General features: G+C 51.7%; 7 protein-coding genes across 7 annotated transcripts; 4 read left to right on the forward strand and 3 right to left on the reverse strand.

The window, feature by feature from the left end:
* Nucleotides 1–2: 2 nt before the first annotated feature.
* On the reverse strand, nucleotides 3–2,701 carry UHO2_03949 (uncharacterized protein; the record flags this gene model as incomplete). The annotated part of the gene is made up of 2 exons (XM_041559906.1): nucleotides 3–920; nucleotides 1,001–2,701. 2 exons carry the CDS (start codon nucleotides 2,699–2,701, stop codon nucleotides 3–5), a joined length of 2,619 nt encoding a protein of 872 aa, XP_041415840.1.
* Nucleotides 2,702–3,610: 909 nt separating this feature from the next.
* Nucleotides 3,611–6,460, reverse strand: UHO2_03950 (uncharacterized protein; the record flags this gene model as incomplete). Its single annotated transcript, XM_041559907.1, has 1 exon — nucleotides 3,611–6,460. One exon carries the CDS (start codon nucleotides 6,458–6,460, stop codon nucleotides 3,611–3,613), a length of 2,850 nt encoding a protein of 949 aa, XP_041415841.1.
* Nucleotides 6,461–6,889: 429 nt separating this feature from the next.
* UHO2_03951 (uncharacterized protein) lies at nucleotides 6,890–7,422 on the forward strand (the record flags this gene model as incomplete). The annotated part of the gene is made up of 2 exons (XM_041559908.1): nucleotides 6,890–7,045; nucleotides 7,135–7,422. The coding sequence occupies 2 exons, from the start codon at nucleotides 6,890–6,892 to the stop codon at nucleotides 7,420–7,422; spliced, it is 444 nt and encodes a 147-aa protein (XP_041415842.1).
* A 232-nt stretch (nucleotides 7,423–7,654) lies between these two features.
* Nucleotides 7,655–8,170, reverse strand: UHO2_03952 (uncharacterized protein; the record flags this gene model as incomplete). The annotated part of the gene is made up of 1 exon (XM_041559909.1): nucleotides 7,655–8,170. One exon carries the CDS (start codon nucleotides 8,168–8,170, stop codon nucleotides 7,655–7,657), a length of 516 nt encoding a protein of 171 aa, XP_041415843.1.
* A 3,955-nt stretch (nucleotides 8,171–12,125) lies between these two features.
* On the forward strand, nucleotides 12,126–13,559 carry UHO2_03953 (uncharacterized protein; the record flags this gene model as incomplete). Its single annotated transcript, XM_041559910.1, has 1 exon — nucleotides 12,126–13,559. One exon carries the CDS (start codon nucleotides 12,126–12,128, stop codon nucleotides 13,557–13,559), a length of 1,434 nt encoding a protein of 477 aa, XP_041415844.1.
* Nucleotides 13,560–13,831: 272 nt separating this feature from the next.
* UHO2_03954 (uncharacterized protein) lies at nucleotides 13,832–17,293 on the forward strand (the record flags this gene model as incomplete). The annotated part of the gene is made up of 2 exons (XM_041559911.1): nucleotides 13,832–16,105; nucleotides 16,157–17,293. The coding sequence occupies 2 exons, from the start codon at nucleotides 13,832–13,834 to the stop codon at nucleotides 17,291–17,293; spliced, it is 3,411 nt and encodes a 1,136-aa protein (XP_041415845.1).
* A 1,633-nt stretch (nucleotides 17,294–18,926) lies between these two features.
* UHO2_03955 (putative TRX2 - thioredoxin II) lies at nucleotides 18,927–19,570 on the forward strand (the record flags this gene model as incomplete). Its single annotated transcript, XM_041559912.1, has 3 exons — nucleotides 18,927–18,971; nucleotides 19,130–19,381; nucleotides 19,538–19,570. The coding sequence occupies 3 exons, from the start codon at nucleotides 18,927–18,929 to the stop codon at nucleotides 19,568–19,570; spliced, it is 330 nt and encodes a 109-aa protein (XP_041415846.1).
* Nucleotides 19,571–20,424: the final 854 nt, after the last annotated feature.

Raw genomic sequence — 20,424 nt, forward strand, 5'->3', positions numbered from 1 at the left:
GATCATGAACGCCGCGATTGAGCCCAGCTGGATGCTGCTCTGGAGTCGTAGCCGTGATAGTGTGGCTCATCGTACTGATATCGATGTGAGCGAGACGACACATGCTCGTCATCACGGCGATTAGTGTGCCCATAATAGTCGTCGCGATACGAATCAGACGCATGTGGATCACCGAAATCATGGCGAGCGTACAAGTCTCTGCCACCACAGCGTGGCTCGTCTTCGCGTCGATCGAGGCGAGCAAAGAGTGAGGGCTCCGGTCGATACACATCGGGCTCCCGTTCTGCAAGCCTATCATCGGCCCGACTCGCTCCACGAATTGAGATGCCACATTCGGGACGGGGAAGACCTGATGGCGTGGGAGGGCCTTTGACATCCCAAGTATCTGCGTTGGAGTCGTTATTGGCGCGAACTACGCCTCTCCCACCCACCCGTCTCTCCTGGACGGAGCTGGCGTCTCTGTATCGCTTTTGACCTCTCGAGCCGCTTTTGCTCGACGTAGCTGGCTCTTTGGCCATTTCCGGCTTCGATTTCTCCCAAGCAGGCAAAGGTAGAGGCTGCATCAGCCACTTCGGCATAAGGGTGTGGGTGTCGACGCTTGATCGAACTTTGAAGAATGCGCTGCCCAGTGTCCGCACGACCTTTGCCGCCTCCAGTACCTCCATGGAGCCAGACTGCGCTTTATCCACTTGCTGTGCAAGTGCTGTCAGGGCTTTGACCCTTTCCCGAACCTGGACATCGTTTGTGATATTCGCCAGTCCATCGGCAGTGGTGAGCAGATAGCTCTCGCACATGTGGATGGCGATCAGCAGCGCTTCGGCCGCCAGCAATGAGTAGGCTTCGCGTGCTTCAGCGATGGCCGTGCTTTCTTCGACGCTACCGCTGCCCTGAATCGTCATCCCTCCTACCGGGACGTGGGTCTGGTGGCGACAACGATTAGAAAAGCATCAGTATATGTAATTCACCCTTTCAAATCCCGTAGTCTTTCTCTCCTACTTACCATGAGCGCTCTAGTGGTCACTTTTGTAATGTCGATTGCCGTCGACTGCCCTGGATAACCGAGCTCGGCCGGAATTTCCTTGGCTGCAGAAGCCACTTTGGTTGACAAGTTTGCGGCAGAACGAAAGAAGGCAATCCGCTGAATGGGCGTGAAGTGATGGATCGCGGAAGCTTTGTTGCTCGTGTTGCGCTCATCGACGGTGTCCCCGGGAGGGAGAAGGCAGAAGAAATAGCGGGTCGATACTTCCAGCTCGTTGAGAAAGATTTTGGCTTCAGACAGCTTCTTGAAACCATGGTCGACCTCGTGGCATTCCGGAACGCCCATACCTAGCGATAGCTTGACTAAATCGTTGAACAGAGCCGCTCCACCCGCAATAAAAACACCCGCAGAATTCAGCGGAATTAGTCTGAGTAGTTCCGAGGTCTTAAAGGTAAGTAAGGGTACATCAGCAGGACCAGGGACGAAGGTTTTGCTCTGGCCCATCAAGACCAGGTATAAGTTCCAAAGCACAGCAGCTCCAGCATCCCGAGCCGCATTCTTTTCCTTCATCGAACTTGGGTCGTTTGTGTCTGGCCAGACATTCTGCAGCGAGTGCAGGATATTGATGATCACCTCGTACTGATCTCGATCGGAGATCGGCAAAACTGGGGCAAGGTGCAGAGCCAGCTGGGCTTCCTGCGGACCGTTATCGATAATGCCTTCGAGAGCCTTCTGTCCGAAAACAGATGAGAAAAAATCGAGCACAACGCCTCGAAGATCGCCAAAGCAGATGTCATCGATTGCAACTTGAAGCCACTCGGAGAGGGACAGAGACATGTGCTGTGCAAAGATGTCTTGAACCAACGCCAGCTCGCCTTCGCCGTCGTTGTGAAGTAGCTGAGCAAGGATGGACGTATGATGCTTGACGACGGTCAGATCGGTTTGACTCATGCGAAGCAGCGCCGGGTAGGCTCTCTTACGAACATGCGTTTTAGCATCCTCGCAGAGGTCGAGGATGATGTGTTGGACGCCCTCTCGAAGAGCGTCAATCGTGGGCTCCTCAACTTCGGGCTCGACGCGTTTGGCGCGGTAGCAGTCGATGAAGACAAAGAAGCTGGCTAAGGCAGTGTCCATCGCCCTGACTCTCATGGAATAGCCGCGGTGCAGTGTTTTGTGCTCTGAGACAAGCTTCAGCAGAAGCTCAGAGTCGTGGCGCGTCCAGCACCGCGAGATTGTACGGTCTAAGGTGATCCGCTGCTCAATTGTCCTCAACAGGAATTCGAGCTTTCGCTCCTCGCTGGGGATTTCGAGCTGCTTCGGAGCCGGTGCTATGTGTGAGTGTGGGACTCGCGGGTCCGTGGGGACAATATGCGAAGGTACTGCAGGTGTGGATGGTGTAGAGGTCAAAGCACGATTCGCCCAGGCCAGCTCAGCCGGGATAGGGTCGCTTGCAGCTCGCACGATGCTTGCAGAGGCATTGGTCGTCGGCCGAGGCGGACTGTCAGATGGTAAATACGTAGCTTGGCTAGTCGAGCGGGCACGTCGCGACGCCCATCCATTGTCATGACCCGCCGAAGGACCAGAGAGGGAGTCATCGGGTAGCGAACTTGCCGAGGACCGGCTCGATTGGCCTGATACTGCGGTCGGGGGTTGCTCGTACGACGGGCTTTCATTCGACTCCTGAGAGATCATCTGCAGACGATCTGGATGGATGCGGCTCATCTTGGCACTTGTCGCTGCGTGGTTGAGCTGTGCTAGACCCGGAAGAGATGGCGCAGAGGTAGGACTAAGAAGTATGTTGCGTTTTGGCGATGGCGATTGGCCACTAGCGCAGGATTGGAGGACTTTTATTTTGAGTATTGCTTGCAGAAGAGGTGGAGACCAGTGGTCGACAGACGAGCTGTGACTATAGTCGAGGCCGTATGCGAGTCGACGAAGCTCTTGTGGAACACGTAGGACGTCGGTGCGTTGAAAATGATGAGAACCGCTCTGACTGTGCCCTTCGAGGATGCTTGAAGTACCTTCTAGTCCTTGACTGACAGCTTCTCAGGGCGACAACTAGCTGTAGATCGTAGAGCTGTCTGGACCAAGTCAGCCGAGGAGTGTTTGAAGAATCGGTTTGTCGGAGATTAGCTAGAGCGCAAGATGCTTCGATGTGACGATAATACCGGATAGATACAATGATGGAAGAGGAAAGAACGCAAGATGAAACCAAGTAGATTTGCAGCACAATGATAGTGGGAAGCGAGAGAGACGAGAAGAAGCAAGCTGGGGACATCGTCGACGTGCGTCGCTGCAATTCAATAGTTGGTTATGGAACAAAGGAGCAATGTGACGCAGGGTCTCTGCAAGCTTCTGCGCCAACTGGAAAAGTTGAGCATTCATGTCCCTTTCATCATACTCAAAGCTTTCATTTCATAGCGCTACGACTTCCGTCTTTGTATTGTGCTGCGTGACGCCATGCCGCCGAAGGCGCCCGTGCGTGTGAGCTCAGCGATGCAACAGAGCTCAGTTACAGTAGCCTTCTTGTTTGGCCGCTTCCAGATGGCAGCTGCTCGAAAGACGATCAAGTTCCTCGACAAACCTCTACGCCCTTAGCAGTGCTGTACCGTATGAGGTTGTATGCCAGCTCTAGCTCTGCTGCCGGTTGTTGTTCTTCATCAATGGGCTTCGCGGATCGTATCCATCCTGACCTTGTGGTGTGGCAGGAGTTGTCACGGCAGTGGCAGCAGCAGCGGAGGCATGTGCAGCTGATGCACCATATCCGTAGGCACTGTATGAATCTGCACCGGCAGGCTGACCTGGATAGCCACCGTATCCGTAGGCTTGAGCTGATGTAGCATAGTGACCTCCAGCAGCATTCTGATACGAGGGATCAGCATAGCCTGGATAATGAGATCCAGGATATGTCTGAGCGTTCCATAACGGACCCGCTGGAGCACCATAGCCACCGTGGGAGCCATCATAGCCGCCACGCGTGCCATATGACTGAGGATCCATCGCTCCTGGAGCCACTTGCATTGGTGGAGAATGGTAGGCTTGTGGCGCATTCCAAGGCATCCCTGCGGCCGGGTATGTTGGTCGAGCTTGCTGCCAGTGACCAGCATAAGCAGGATTGTAGTGGCCACTTTGCGCAGGTGGTCCCACTGCCGCAACACCTCCTGGATTGTATGCGGAACCTGCTTGTCCGGCGTGCCTAGATGATGCAGCCGGCGAGGCAGGTGTACTTGAGGGCGCTGAGCCTGCACCACCGTACCATCCGGAAGAGCCCTGGTGTCCGTACGGAGGGTGTGTCGCACGCCCTATGGAGGCAGGACGAGATGCTTGTGTTGGCGACGAGGCACCGCCCATGGAGGGTTGAGTGCGATGTTGTTGCGCTGCGGCTGATGCGGCTGCATCAACAGGCTTGGCTGGAAGACTGCTTGCAGCCGCGCTGTGCATCCTGCTATGGCTCTGACCGCCAGATGTGCCCTCTGCGGTGCTCATCCTTGATCTGGGAACAGAGTCAGGTGTAGCATCTCCATTGCCGTACTGAAGAGGCGATCGATTGGATGACGAAGATGCCTCAGGCTGAAAGTTGGGTTTCGATGGCAGGCCAGCGATAGGCTTCGGCGGCAAGGATGCCAGGCCGTGCGGGAAAGCCGGCACAAGGGACGCAGGGCCAGCAGGCACAGGAGGCCGAGGCAGACCTGGTCCTCCAGCATTGCGTGTTAGCTGTGGCACGGAAGTGTTGTTAGTTGGACGCTGGAGTGGAGTGTACTGGCTGCCGTTACGCTGCTGTTGTTGTTGATACGCTCCATTCGAAGGGTGCTGACCTGAAGACGAACCTTGTCCTGCGCCTTGCTTCTGACGCTTGTTGCCACGGTTGTATGCAGCGCCAATCGGATTACCCTGTTCATCGACCTTGCCGGATCGGATTGCCTTGGCCCGACGCTTGGCTTCCGCCTCCTGCTCGTCATCAGAGTATTCAATCTCGTCCTCCGCTACTTCTTCGTCCCACATGTTACTGGCGTCGCTGCCTTTCATCGACCGAAGCAGCTGAGTCATCACATAGGTGCTTCGTGCAGGTAGGTAGAAAATTGGCTTTCCTGCCTTGACGATGTCACGATCGATGCTGGCGGCTGAAGCGAAACGAATCGAGTACATCGGGTTGTGGATTGATCCGAATGTCTCAAAGACAAAACCCAGCACCTTTCCATCCTCGAAGCAAAGCAAGCTGCCTGTATCGAGTACGCTGTATTCGCCTTCGCGCTCGCCGCGACGGCCTGTGCTGTCAACAGGAACGGAGCCTGCGTTGGCAGAAGTCGATTCTGCTTGCCTGGATTGCTGTACATCCTGCTCGACCACGACGACGCTATCAACGATCGAATGTACCTTTCCGAGCTTTCGCATCGTCTGCTTTTCTTCTTTTGCGAGCTCCTTCACGGCAGGTTGTTCGACGTCTGGAGCAAGAATCTCGTTCTTTGTAGCAGGCACAGTACTTCCGCCGGGTCCTCCCTCCTCTTCCTCTTCATCCTCCTCCTCCTCATCTCCAGCCAACGCTAGTCCGACGTTGCGAGCATCATCATCTTCGTTCTCGTCGTCTGAGGTATCGCCGCTCGATGAATCTGATTCTGAACCTGAATCCGAGTCGCTATCGTCGCTAGAAGCAGCTTCATCACCATCGGCTTTCGGGTGCACCTGTGATGAGACGTTGGCTTGCTCGGAAGGTTCTGATGTTGATGCTGCTGCTACTGTTGTTTCAACTTTTGGGCGACGCGAGACAAGGCCAGAGATAGAGGACAGAGCTTTTTGAAGCAAGGTCTTGGTTTCAGGATGTTGGCTCTTCTCTGCCGCTGCTTTGACCTCGTCAATACCAGAACTTGATTGAACAAGCTCTTCCAGCTCGGCCTCAGCCTTGCGCTTCTCCCCTCGTCGTGCTTGTGCTGGTGGTAAAGAGCTTGCATCCTCTTCGGCTTCATCATCATCGCCAAATCCAGGGGGAAGGGCCTCTCTCGGCTGCCCCGACGATGCTCTCGCCTGAGCGACCAGCTCTCGTAGCGCTTGCATGGATGCTGCGCCATCTTGTGTCGCTCCAGTGTTGACAATGTGTTCCACGTCGGGTGCGATGAAGTCGGTGTCGTCTTTCTCTGCTGACGCTGCCGGCCGTTCTGCTCCTGTAGACGGTGCAGCCCCTTCCTCCTCTACAGCAGCTGTAGCTGTAGAAGAGTCAAGCCCTTCAACTTCAGTTCTTGCTTTGAGGACGCCCTCCGTGTTGTTCAACGAGCCTGCTTCCAGCACCTCGGCTTCGACTGCCGTTGCCACTTTTGCAACAGTTGCTGGGTTATGGCTGCCTCCTGAGGTGGCCTCATCCTGAGCCTCTGTTTGCGCTTGCTGCTCCTGCACTTCTGTCTCAGCCGTCGTGTCGTTAACCAGCTGGTTGGCCTTCTCGGGTGATTCGACAGGACTGGCAGCATGTGTGGCCGCAGCTTCTTCTGACATGATTGCGCGGCTCTTGCACCCTTTCCCGAGGAATGAGGTTGAAAATTCTATTAGTTGTGCGTTTGTGAGGGTGAAGGATGTGGTTGGAGAGGAGGAGGAAAGCCAATGTCATCTGGTAACCGACTGCATCAGACGTTGTGCCACAGAAGAAAGCGGTTGCGCTGCATGCTGCCGCCGAAATTTTGTGTGCTCTTTCATGTTGGATTTCTTGAAAATTCCAACTGTCCACGCCGGGTTTCGGAACCCGGAAGAAGGGAACACCGCAAAGACCCTTCCACGCTGGAGTTGACTGTACACGCTCCGCCTTGACCTCCACGAGGATACCAACATCAAAGACTGTCCGGTTCTCCTCAACGACCAAAGCATACGAAACTTACGCAGCTGTCTACAAGTTCTATACCGCCACACCCTTGCGAAAACCGGTTCGGCATGTCGAGACTGCTCGCATACGTGCCGAGGTTGGCGCTGCTTGTAGCGCTGGAGCTACTGCTGCTCATCCCAGTTCAGGCTCAATTCTTCCAGCAGTTCTTTGGAGGAGGCGGGGGTGGATCCATGTTTGGTCACAGAGAGCAGGAGCCACCACCGGTAAGTTTGCGCAGCTGCGCACTCGATACATTTCTGATTTCTTCAAACACGACTTTTTGACTGACTTTTGATGTTTCGCCTTGATCCAGTCCGGCGACGTGAGCTGGTTCGAAGCAAGGGTTGACGCAGCACAGTGCACGCAGTATCTATGTCCTCGAACGCTCTCGTGTGTCTCCAAGCCATCACATTGTCCATGTCCGTTCCCGCAACAGATCCGATGCTCCTACCAAGACACGGATTCAATTTCACAAGACCAAGCGAAACGAGCCGGCGGCACGTTTGACGGGGTCGATGCAGCTCTTGACCTGGGCGGTACATTCTGCGTTACTGCCGACAGCTGCGACGAGGTCAACAAAATCCTACATGCCAAGGCATAAGATCGTCCTCAGAAGTCATTTTCATCACGCTACTGCAATAGACACATTTAGCCGAGTACGTAAACAGAGTTTAAAGATGGCAAGACTTTTTGCAGTGTCATGCTAATTGTATGCAGATTGAGGGGTATATTAGATAATGTGAAGGACCTGACTCGTGTTTGGCGCCGTGAAGCTGCCGGTGAATAGATTGACATGTAAATGCTGGGTCGATTGCGAATCTGCTGCGCACTTGTCATGCCTTGCGATTTGGAAAGTGCTTAGCAAGCACAGCTGCTGCTTTCTTCTTACGATCTTGCATGGCTTTGAGCTTCATCTGCCCTTCCGTCATGGGTGCAGCAGCGGTACAGCCATGACTGGTGGCTGAGCGGTGGGTTGCGCAGAAGAGACCTTTGCATCTCTCGCAGCGTGGCGGTGCGTGTGTGAATGCTCTTCCTGGTGCCGTCGTGGATGAATGGCAAGTTGAATTAGAAGAGGCAGGAGCAGTTGCTGCTAGACCTTGCACCCCAAAGCTGACCTTCTTACAGCCTCGCTTCTGGCATGGTAGACGTCCAGATGATCCTGAAGATGCGAGTCGCCGTATGAGCTCGTCGTCACTGAGCACTTTACCGGTGGAAGCAGCTTTTGCGCAAATGTGCTGTTCAGGTAGGAAGTGTGACTCGCAGAAGTTGGTGGTGCAAAGTGGACAGGAGACGGGCAGGAACGAGAGTCGGCCGCAAGTCGAGAGTGCGCAATGTTCGCCGACTTCCATGATGGGCCTCGTTCCAAGGCGCCGCAGATCCTGAAATGGTCGATCGTGTTCGGATTGTATGTCCGATATAGAAGGACCTGGATGCGATGGAAGCGATGAATGCGATGGATGCGATGGACACTGACAAGACAAGGGCCGGCTACAGAGTTGATATCAAAGTTCGAAAGCTCTTGCGCAATCGGCGATACGGTATGGTGGAGCTTGAACAGAGATGTTTTCCGTCCGAGCTCCACTTTTTTATTCACACACACACACACACACACACACACACACACAGAGATAGATAGAGACACGACGGCAAGCTTCTCGACGGGGGCCATGCAGACGCTTCTCGGTCTTCTGTTTGAGTCTCTAATGTTAAATTGCCAAGCGCAACATGTTGCCAAAGTCTAACATCCAACGCGAAAGTTTTTTTGGGAAGCTAAAGTCCGCGCGGTTCACCGCATCTCTGACGTGCTTTTGTATGACTCTCTCTCTCTCAGTTGAAGATGCGTCAGCATCCCAACGGGATTCACGGGGTCCGTGGAATCATATGGGGTCCACAGAATTTAAGCAATCTAATAATTAGGTAAAGGTGCATACAGGTGGCGACACATGTGGGATGCATAGGAGTTGTTACAATAATGCACAAGAGGCAACAACACAGGAGTAACACAAGGAGTGACACATCGCACATTTGCACAGGCTGAAGGAGATCACTAAGTATATATATGACCATGTATATAGCATCACATGAATATAAGATAAGCATTCAAGAAGTAATATGACTGCATACAAGAGCTTGCTAGTGGCTCCAATCGGTTGCATTTTATCTGCAATCTTCAACTGATTAAGAGTCTGAAGCTCTACTGACTAAGCCAACTGGGACCATCAACAACATGGTACAAGAGGCCGAAGCTCAAGCTGTCACAAGCAAGGCCAAAGGAGGAAGAAAAGGAAAGGCAATGCAACCACGAGCTGTTGACAATGAGGCCACCAACAAGTCAGACACCGAGGTGATTGACAATGACGCTGAAGAAGAAACTGACTCTGACTCAGATCACGACAACAACAGAAAGCCATACAATTTTTGTACTCTAGCAAAACTACTTGAGCCCGTCCCAAAACTCACATTGCACAACTATTATAGTTGGAATGCCCATATCAAGTCCTTTCTACAATGTATTCCTCATGCCATGAAGCATCTTGATGGAGCATACAACAAGAAACATCCCAAATGGAACCACACATTTGATGATGCTTTGACAAATGCATTACACAGTACCATTGACACCACCAGAGAGCACAATATCAATTACTTGGTTCTTGACATCATCAGGGAGCACCATACGTTCCATCATGTATGGAAGAAGATTGAAAATGGACTCACCAATGAGGCCACTGCCATATCTCATCGTATTGCATTGATCGCTCAGCTAGGTGAACTAAGGATGCACAACTCAGATGTATGAAAGCTTATCCAGGAAATAAGGACCATCCAAACGGAGAGCAGCTTACTGGGAAAGCCATTTGCTGATGATACTCTGTTCTCTAATCTACAAAAGTGCACTATCCGACACCCAATGTACAAGGAGACCATCGCCACTGTCAGCCAGCTTAGTTTTAACACCCTCGCCACTGCCCTATCTATTCGGCAGTTGGCGATCGAGAACAACCCCACCCTGAGAGTTGACCCCCATCAAGCAAGCACCAGAGTCATCAGCAGCAACGACCAGGATGAGACACCTGGAAAGGAGGAGAAAGACGAAAAGGACACTGACAGCACCAGTGCCAAAGTCGCCACTAGACCTTGAAGGCTCAGATGTTGGATCTGCAAGAGGCCTGGACATGGGATCAGTCAATGTGATGCATCGGTGACCATACCAGAAAATTCCCCCTTCGCCAGGCCCAAATAGGAAGCCTGGTGCTCTTTCACACCAAGTTGGCAGAGCCACCCAGATTCAAAAGGGAACCATCATTGGATCCTAGATTCGGGTGCCAGCTATCATATGGTAAACAACTATAGCATGCTCATTAGTCCGAGAACCTGCCGAAAGTGTGTATTCACCGCCAGAAGCAAGGTTCTGGAAGTGACTGCTATAGGGGATGCTAGCATATCAACAAGTCATGGAGATGTTTTTCTCCAAAATGTATTGTATGTTCAGCATCTCAATGTTAACCTATTGTCAACAAATTCTCTGACAGACAAAGGAGCATGAGTGATGCTAGACTCAACTGGAGGGCAAATACACTTAGCAAATGGTATGCTACTCAAAATATCCAAGAATCGTGAGCAAGGACTGTTGGAGTTTCAAGGCAACACATGGAAGGAAAATGCAATGATCACATCAACATCATTATTTGAAGGTGTTGATGAAGATTTCGAGCATATTGAGAACAAAGCCAAAATATCCAAACAACAACTATGGCATGAACGTCTGGGACATCCAGGTCAAGATAAGACAAGGGCCATCATCAACTGCTTAGGAGAAAATGACACAGCAGACCTAAACCCAGGGACTGCTACAATGTGTGAGCCATGCATCTGATCCAAAAGCACAGCAGCCTGAATGGGGCAAGGTAGTGGAGAGAAATCTGTCTCTCTGCTTGATCTCATCCACATCGACTTGATAGTTGACTTGTCACACATGATGGAATACATGTGCACATTGGTACTGGTTGATAACTACAGCAAGTATGTATACGCGCAGCCTTTGCTATGAAAGAGTCACACATTTCCCAAGCTCAAAACAATCATATCGTATCTCGAGACACAGACGGGAAAGAATCTGAAAGCAATACGATCTGATCAAGGTACAGAATGGAGAAGCAATGACATGCTCCATGTCATGGGCCTGGATGCTCAAGAAGCAGGAGGGTCATGGGTTCATATGGAAGGAGCACAGGTATCGAAGACCTAGTCGACACCAGTAGAGAGCATGGTCGTAGTGCAGTCTCCATGGAGACCATGGACTCCTATGGACTCACATGCAAAGGAGGGCCAAGCACAGCCACGAGGAGGACCAAGCTCAAGGAGCAGGCACAGCCACGAGGAGGACCAAGCTCAAGGAGCATGCAGATGGTTACCACTCAGGGGCTCGAGAGACAAGAGCCAAAGGAACTGTCACTGATCAAAGGAGGAGGAGCAGTGTCGAAGGAGTCGACACCAGGTCATGAGGAGGAGGAGCAGTGTCGAAGGAGTCGACACCACTCAAGAGGCACAGGGGTGCCAAGCAGGAGAGGCCCCTGAGCAGTACTCGATGAAGAAAGTACTCTCTGGAGAGAGAGCAGGAGCAGCATCGCTGGCGATGCTGTGAAGAGGTATATAACCATGCTTTCTCATCATCATAGGTCGAGTGGATCCCCATCCACTCTACTCACCATAACTAGTTATCACTTCAGCATAAGTATACATTAGTTTCAGTCAGCATAGCAGCAATCTATCAAGGTTGCTCCTCATCGTAGTGTGTGTGTTGTATCACCACTACCTGACGTCCGAAGGCGCCCATAGCAGGTTAGCGGTCCGGATATAGATAGAACCGAAGGCAGTAGTCCACTGCGGTCCGGGGATCACTTCAAGCATCAAGTCAACACACTGGACACTCGTGTTGATGCCACCAACCTTATCACCAACACCATCAACCTCATTATCATCGACATCACCGATCCCATCACCAACACCATCAACCTCATCATCATCAACACTCACACCAGACCTTGGTGTCATCATAACATTGATATCGATCGTGCCGAGCTACCCCTGAACGGAGTGTCCACAGAGGTCAGCCGAAACCTACGATAGTATATACAACGAACGCCACCTGCTGTCACTGCACAACTTGATAGTCACCGATACCGAGACAATAGCTGTCACACAGTTTAATAGTCACCGAGTATCTCGACAGACTGACCTGGGCTTCAGGCGCGAGACCCCTGACATTAGAGTGGATCGTTCAAGCAGCTCCTCACGATCACCATGACGGACCCAGACCTCAACAATAAGCTTGATAGACTACTCACTCTATTGGAAGCACAGCTAGAGCTTACCAGACAGGGTCATCGAGAGGAACGATTACAACGAGCTCAACTGAGCAGGGAGGAGACAATGGACCTCTCTCACTCAGAAGACCAAGCAGGAGGAGGAGATGAGTCTATGATAGGAGACCCACATACTCCTACTCCAGCTCCACGACCAAGACGATCAGTCTCATTCAACCTGGATGAGCAGGAGGATATCAACTACGAGAAGTATGCTTCACCTACTGGGCCAAGATATGTCAAGACTAAGCTGGACCCCTACAGCAGGACTAGGACGGATCCTTACCCCCTGGACCACGAGGAGGATACCAGCATCATGGCAGAGATTAACCGGTCAAAGCCCATTGCCACCCCCTTTCCAAAGTTCAATCCCCGAGACATGGAGATCTTCATTCTAGAAGCCGAAGCATGGTTTAAGTTCAACCAGGTGTATGAGCAGTCTAGGATGATCAAACACATGGGTGCTCAACTGGAAGGGACAGCAAGAGAGTGGTGGACCTCCAAGCTCCGTATTGATAGAGCTAGAGAAGGAAGGTTGTTCAATGATTGGCACTACTTCACAGAGCGACTGTCAGAGCAGTTCAACCCACGCAATGCTAGGATGGAGGCATACAACAAGCTGTTGGCTCTCAGACTCACAAGTGATGCTCCTGGTGCCGCCACACGTCATGTAGAGCGGTTCAGAGACTTGGAAGGACAGGTCAACCTAGATGACAATGAGCTAGTGATTGATCTCTTCAGAGGTAGTCTCACTCGTAGCATACAGGAGAAGTTCGAGAGGAATCCACCTGGGAAGAGATGGGAGTGGTATCGAGAGGTCGAGGAGATCGATCGACAGAGGATGCTACTACAGCAGTCCTCGGCTAGACACTCACTCCCAAATGCCACGTCACCTCCACTAAGAACTGGGTCTCGGCCAAATCAAAGTTCGATCCCCATCCGACAACCCACTCAACCTTATCCAGCTCGATCACCAGCACAAGCAACTACACAAGCAACTACACAAAACCTAAACAGACCAACTAACCGACCCCTTCCTCATCAACCCACCCAACCCTCGAAGCAAGGAAGCCCTGCTCCATCAGGTATCAACACCTGTCATGTATGCAAGGGTATCGGCCATTGGGCCAGAGACTGCCCCAGCAGGGTAAACCCTCTTAGCTCTCGACCCATGGGACCAAAGGTTATGGTCACCACAGCAGACCCCTTCGAGGAGGCCACCGACTCAGGAGATGGCCACACAGGCAGTACTGAGACGGGTGACCCCGAGGCCATGGACCTCAGCTCATACCAGCAACCCATGGACCCCGATCACGAGGAGGAGCATGATGATGATGACGACGAGGGAAACATCAGTGGGGTGATGCACTGATGGCATGCATTGCTCTACAAACCTCCTCGCCATCACTCTGTATATATCAAGATTGTCAAGTATGTTTCTCTACCAGTGGAGGCAAAGCAGTACTGGAGCTCTCTGGAATGGTTCAAGACCACCCTGCTCGGATACTAGCTGATACCGGTGCTGGTTTGTCCATAGTCTCAGATTCTTTCATTAGTAAGTACCAAATACCCACAAAACCCATAAAAACAAGATCGATCCATGGTGTCACCGGGCACCAACTCTCCATCAATAGTTCTGCGAGCATGCAGGTATCTATTGGTACACACAATCTGGGTGTGGTCGAAGCTTCAGTGGCCGACACTGCGGACTATGACCTCATCCTGGGGTTCACTGAGCTACGGAGGCTCAAACCCACCATACAATGGGATACGGGCCAGCTGGAGTTCAAGACTCAGGAGCAGGACCGACCCCCTAGGAGACCCCCTGAAGCAGCAAGAGCAGGGGACCTAACCATGAGGAGACCAACCCTTCATGGTAACGAGTTTGTCTCAGCAGAGCGCATACTACGAGCAGCTCTGGAAGATGGTCCCATAGGGTTCATGCTGTTAGAGGAGCCACCATCATCACTCCCGGCCTTTGGTTTTGTACCTACAGGCGCAGACAAAGGAGTCGAGATGGAGGTGGAGGTAGATAAGGTGGTGACGGCTGCAGACATACCAAAGCCATACCAACACCTGCGAGATGTGTTTGATGAGGTGGAAGCAGACAAGCTGCCCCATCATACCGAGCATGATCTCCACCTCGAGTTGATAGAAGGAGGTAAGCCACCTCAAGGGCCCCTATACCTTAAGGGACCCAAGGAGATGTCCGAGTTGAGGAGATACTTGGATGAGAACCTCGAGAAGGGGTTCATAAGACCATCGAAGAGCCCGGCACGATCACCAGTGCTCTTCGTACCAAAGAAGGATGGAGGTCTCAGACTCTGTGTGGACTACAGAGGTCTCAACGAGATCACTGTCAAGAACAGGGCACCATTGCCCCTCATCGAGGAGCAGCTGTTCTTACTCAGGAAGGCAAGGATCTATACCAAGCTAGACCTTAGAGCAGCATACAACCTCATCCGGATTGCTAAAGGAGATGAATGGAAGACAGCTTTTGGCACTCAGTTGGGACTCTATGAGTACCTAGTGATGCCCTTTGGCCTAGCCAATGCTCCGGCTCACTTCCAGTCATTCATCAATGACATCTTCCGAGACATCATTGGGATATATGTGGTAGTATACCTAGATGACTTCCTGATCTTCAGTGACACTGAAGAAGCACATGTGAAGCATGTCACTGAGGTCCTCACTCGCTTAAGGAGCAACAGGCTCTTTGCTAAGCTGTCAAAGTGTGAGTTCCACACCAAGACAGTCGAGTTCCTGGGGTACATCATCAAGCCAACGGGCATAGAGATGGACCCAGAAAAGGTGCGCACTGTCAAGGAGTGGCCAATGCCAGAGTCAATCCATGACATCCAGAGGTTCCTGGGTTTTGCCAACTTCTATCGAAGGTTCATAGCCCACTTTGCTCGCATAGCCAAGCCCTTGACAGCACTGGTAAAGCCTATAGAACGGTTCAAGAAGCTCGAGCTACCAGAGGAGGCCCAACAGGCCTTCCACAAGCTCATCCAGGCCTTCACATCAGCAGGAGTGCTTCAGCACTTCGACTACCACCTTCCAACAAGGTTGGAGACTGATGCAAGTGACTTTGCTATAGCAGGAGTGCTCAAGCAGGAGCATGAAGGACGATGGCATCCAGTGGCCTTCTACTCTAGGAAGATGTCTTCTGCCGAGAAGAACTATGAGATCCATGATAAGGAGCTCCTAGCTGTGGTCGCCTGCCTCACTCAGTGGCGACACATGCTAGCTGGACTACCGAACCAACTGGTCATCCTCACTGACCATGAAGCCCTCAAGTACTTCAAGTCACAGAGACGCATCACAGGTCGACAGGCTCGATGGGCCATACTACTAGCAGACTTCGACTTCATATTGCAGTATCGACCAGGAGACAAAGGTGGTGAACCCGATGCTCTCACCAGAAGGACAGACATGCAACCAGCTGGTGAAGAGCAGGATCACAATGTGAGGCAACTACTGCCTCCTCGAGTGTTTAAGGAGACAGCAGACCACGACTCGCTCCTAGTGGCCCCCATGATCTCGATGGAGTCCATAGCATCAAAAGGTCTCAAAGACCTGGTCAAGATCTTCCAGCCTTTAGACCAAGAGCTACAGGAGATACATAGGAAGAAGCCTTTCGAACTCAAGGATGACCTATGGTACAGTGGAGGAAGGTTGGTTATCCCCAAGGTGATCATGCCAGGGAGGACCAACAACCGACACTCAAGGAGTGCCAAAGAGGTAGATGGACAGTCTCTCTCTGTAGAGCATCTGCGGTTCATGGTGATGACCCAATGCCATGATGGTATCACTGCTGGACACGTAGGAAGAGATGCTACCATCAAGGCAGCACAACGACATTACTGGTGGCCAAACATGACAGCTTGGATTGCAGACTATGTAGCAAGTTGTCCTGTATGTGCTAGGTACAAAGCTCCTCGTCATCGTCCATATGGTTTGCTACAGCCACTAGCAACCCCAGACAGGCCCTGGGGCTCCATATCCCTCGACTTCATTGAAGGACTACCACCATCAAAGAAGTATGACTCCAAGACCTATGACTCTATCCTAGTCATTGTCGACAGGTTAACCAAGTTTGCCATATTAGCTCCAACCCATAAGACAGTCACAGCCAAACAGACTGCAGTATTGCTATATGGACACATGGTTAGACTCTTCGGATATCCAGATCACATGGTCTCGGACCGAGGCAGGCAGTTCATATCAGGAGCATGGAAGGCATTTGCAGAGCAAATGGGTGTGAAGCACTCACTTAGCACGGCTTACCATCCTCAAACTGATGGTCAGACAGAGAGAGTCAATCAGGTCATAGAGCAATATCTCAGGATGTACTGCAACTATGAGCAGAATGACTGGGCCAACCTGCTGGACACTGCGGCCTTTGTATACAACAACACGGTCCACAACAGCATTGGTGTCTCACCATTCTTTGCATGCTATGGATGGAACCCCAAAGCTCATCCTGACATCCCTCAACGACTAGGAGTCAATGATCCAGGTCGCTTCGAGTACCTCATGGATGGAAAGGAGCGTTGCAAGTACCTCCAGGAGCAGATCAGAGAGGCACAACGTAGATCAGTAAACCAGTATAACAGGAAGCACAAGGACATCGAGTTTAAGGTGGGTGATATGGTCTATATCAACCGACGAAACTGGAAGACAAGGAGACCCACACCCAAGTTAGACACCCGGTTCGCAGGACCCTACCCAGTTCAGGAACGGGTAGGACGCCGAGCTTATCGAATCACATTGCCAGCAAACCTTAGGGTGCATGATGTGTTCCATGTCTCCATGCTCGAGCCAGCAAGAACAAGTTCTCTTCCTCAACGTGCTGAACAGCCCACCATACCATCACTTCCAGATGAGGACCTCGATTTCGAAGTCGAAGCACTCATCGACAAGCGTTCACACAATGGGACTACGGAGTACAAGGTGTTGTGGAGAGGGTACTCAGAGGAAGCTGCTTCATGGGAACCAGTAGAGAACCTCAACTGTCCCGACCTCATCCAGGAGTATGAGGTGTCGGAGGGGGGACGAGTGAGTAGACAGAGTGGAGAGAGGAGGAGAGAACAGGAGGAGTAAAGAGAGGAAGAGGAAGGAGGATGACGTTGAGAGAAGGAGGAAGGATGATGTTGGCGACGTTGTCAAGGAGGAGGAGTCAGCATGAACCAGACCAGAGCATGCCTCGACGGAGCTCGGCTCTTAAGAGGGGGGTAGTGTCATGGGCCTGGATGCTCAAGAAGCAGGAGGGTCATGGGTTCATATGGAAGGAGCACAGGTATCGAAGACCTAGTCGACACCAGTAGAGAGCATGGTCGTAGTGCAGTCTCCATGGAGACCATGGACTCCTATGGACTCACATGCAAAGGAGGGCCAAGCACAGCCACGAGGAGGACCAAGCTCAAGGAGCAGGCACAGCCACGAAGAGGACCAAGCTCAAGGGGCATGCAGATGGTTACCACTCAGGGGCTCGAGAGACAAGAGCCAAAGGAACTGTCACAGGTCATGAGGAGGAGGAGCAGTGTCGACAAGAGGCACAGGGGTGCCAAGCAGGAGAGGCCCCTGAGCAGTACTCGATGAAGAAGGTACTCTCTGGAGAGAGAGCAGGAGCAGCATCGCTGGCAATGCTGTGAAGAGGTATATAACCATGCTTTCTCATCATCATAGGTCGAGTAGATCCCCATCCACTCTACTCACCATAACTAGTTATCACTTCAGCATAAGTATACATTAGTTTCAGTCAGCATAGCAGCAATCTATCAAGGTTGCTCCTCATCGTAGTGTGTGTGTTGTATCACCACTACCTGACGTCCGAAGGCGCCCATAGCAGGTTAGCGGTCCAGATATAGATAGAACCGAAGGCAGTAGTCCACTGCGGTCCGGGGATCACTTCAAGCATCAAGTCAACACACTGGACACTCGTGTTGACGCCACCAACCTTATCACCAACACCATCAACCTCATTATCATCGACATCACCGATCCCATCACCAACACCATCAACCTCATCATCATCAACACTCACACCAGACCTTGGTGTCATCATAACATTGATATCGATCGTGCCGAGCTACCCCTGAACGGAGTGTCCACAGAGGTCAGCCGAAACCTACGATAGTATATACAACGAACGCCACCTGCTGTCACTGCACAACTTGATAGTCACCGATACCGAGACAATAGCTGTCACACAGTTTGATAGTCACCGAGTATCTCGACGGACCGACCTGGTTTTCAGGCGCGAGGCCCCTGACACAACACAGGAGTAACATGAGGAGTGACACATTGCACATTTGCACAGGCTGAAGGAGATCACTAAGTCTATATATGACCATGTATATAGCATCACATGAATATAAGATAAGCATTCAAGAAGTAATATGACTGTGTACGAGAGCTTGCTAGTGGCTCCGATCGGTCGCGTTTTATCTGCAATCTTCAACTTTCTCTCTCTCTCTCTCCGTTGCGGTGGTGTATGATTGGCCGATGAACTCAAATTTAGCTGCGCCTCTCGTTGCTCTTCACAGCTGAGGCCGGCGACGGGTCCGTGAGCGCCAATTTGACCGAACCGCAACGCAACACCAGACGGTTGCAGCGACAAGATTAGCATGCACGTTGTCACTAGTATATAACCTTCCACACCCTCTAAGATCATCTTCTATTGGACCATACACAAGCAAACACATACACATTCGCCCTTCCGTACATCTTCACAATGGTTGTCAAGTCTATCGAGTCCTACGAAGAGTTCAAGAGCCTCGTAAGTGTTGCAGATCTTTGCTCCTTCGGCGGTACTGTGGTTTCTGTGCTGCGCAGTAGCTAACATCATCTTTATCTCATGCTGCCACCTTGCTTACATCATCACAACGCTCCGATCGGATTGCACGCACCTACTATCTTGTCCTTTGACGTTGCTAGATTGAGGGCGACAAGGCGATTGTCATCGACTTCTGGGCCACCTGGTGCGGTCCTTGCAAGGTCATTGGCCCTATCTTCGAGAAGATCTCGGCCACCCCTGCCGGTGAGAAGCTTGACTTCTACAAGGTCGACGTCGACACCCAGGAGAAGATCGCCGCCGAGGTCGGTATCCAGGCTATGCCCACCTTTGTCTTCTTCCACAAGGGCCAGGCTGTCAAGAAGGTTGTTGGTGCCAACCCCTCTGCTCTTCAGGTAAGTGGTTCTACAATCCTCAGCATGACGACGCTAGATTTCTCCGAGAATGTGGCGCTGCCTCTCGATCGGAGCTCAGCTCGTTCATATTATGTGTCGCACTGTTACTGACCCCCATCTTGATGTTGCCTTCTCTACTCGCCTGTTCGAACACAGTCCGGCATCAGCGAGGTTTCCAGCTCCCTCTAAATTCATCCTGTGACATGCTGAGGCTATCCGCACTTGTACCAACACCATCTAAGAATGTCGATTTTTATAAAAGCTGTCAAGTTTGTCGTGTCCATCTAAGGACCTGCGAAGACTTGTTGCCAAAGAGGTTCGAGGAGCCCCGGCAGCGACGTTTCCAACAACCTCTATTAAGACCGTCAAGCATGGATTCTTCAGAGACGATTCTGTCGTTCTTTTTTCAAGTAAAATCCGTTGTGCTGGCCAAGGAAGTTCATGATCAGATAGATCATTGATCGCTGCCTTGTCGGAGCCATTCGCTATGACACAAACTCCGTCGGACATATGTCACGTGAATTATAAAAAAGGTTTGAAGCTTATCTGAATGGAGGTCAGTATCGTCGTCTTGAGTGTACAATGTCGACATTTGCAGCTGTTGTGAGCCGATTGAAGGAAAAGAGAAGAAAGGAGCTCCTCCTTCAAGGCAATCGGGACGATCGGGACCTAGAGAAATTGGATTGAAGAGATTGTGGTTCTTGTCGGATATTCGCACGAGAATAAGGCTGTGAGCGGTTCTTTGCGGAGAAGCAACGCTGGCGGTCAAGACGGAAGTGGACTTTCAGCCGCAAAGTCCTCGCCTGCTTTTCTAGGCCGATTTCAGCTTTTTGGATAGGCTGGCTCTACCGCTTGCCGCTCTCTCCCTACTTTGGCGCCTCTTTCAGCATTTCACGCTCGCTTCACTTTTCCCTCGAGAGTTGCCGATTCTGGCCGTCTGGACCGGTACAAGGAGGGCACTTGCGCCGTGATAGCTTGCATCTACTGTATCTCCCCTCCACCTTCGCTCTCTGTCACTGGCCCCCGCACCGGAAGGCGACGCA

Source organism: Ustilago hordei, assembly GCF_900519145.1.
Source record: "Ustilago hordei strain Uho2 genome assembly, contig: UHO2_contig_07, whole genome shotgun sequence".
Classification (NCBI taxonomy): domain Eukaryota; kingdom Fungi; phylum Basidiomycota; class Ustilaginomycetes; order Ustilaginales; family Ustilaginaceae; genus Ustilago; species Ustilago hordei.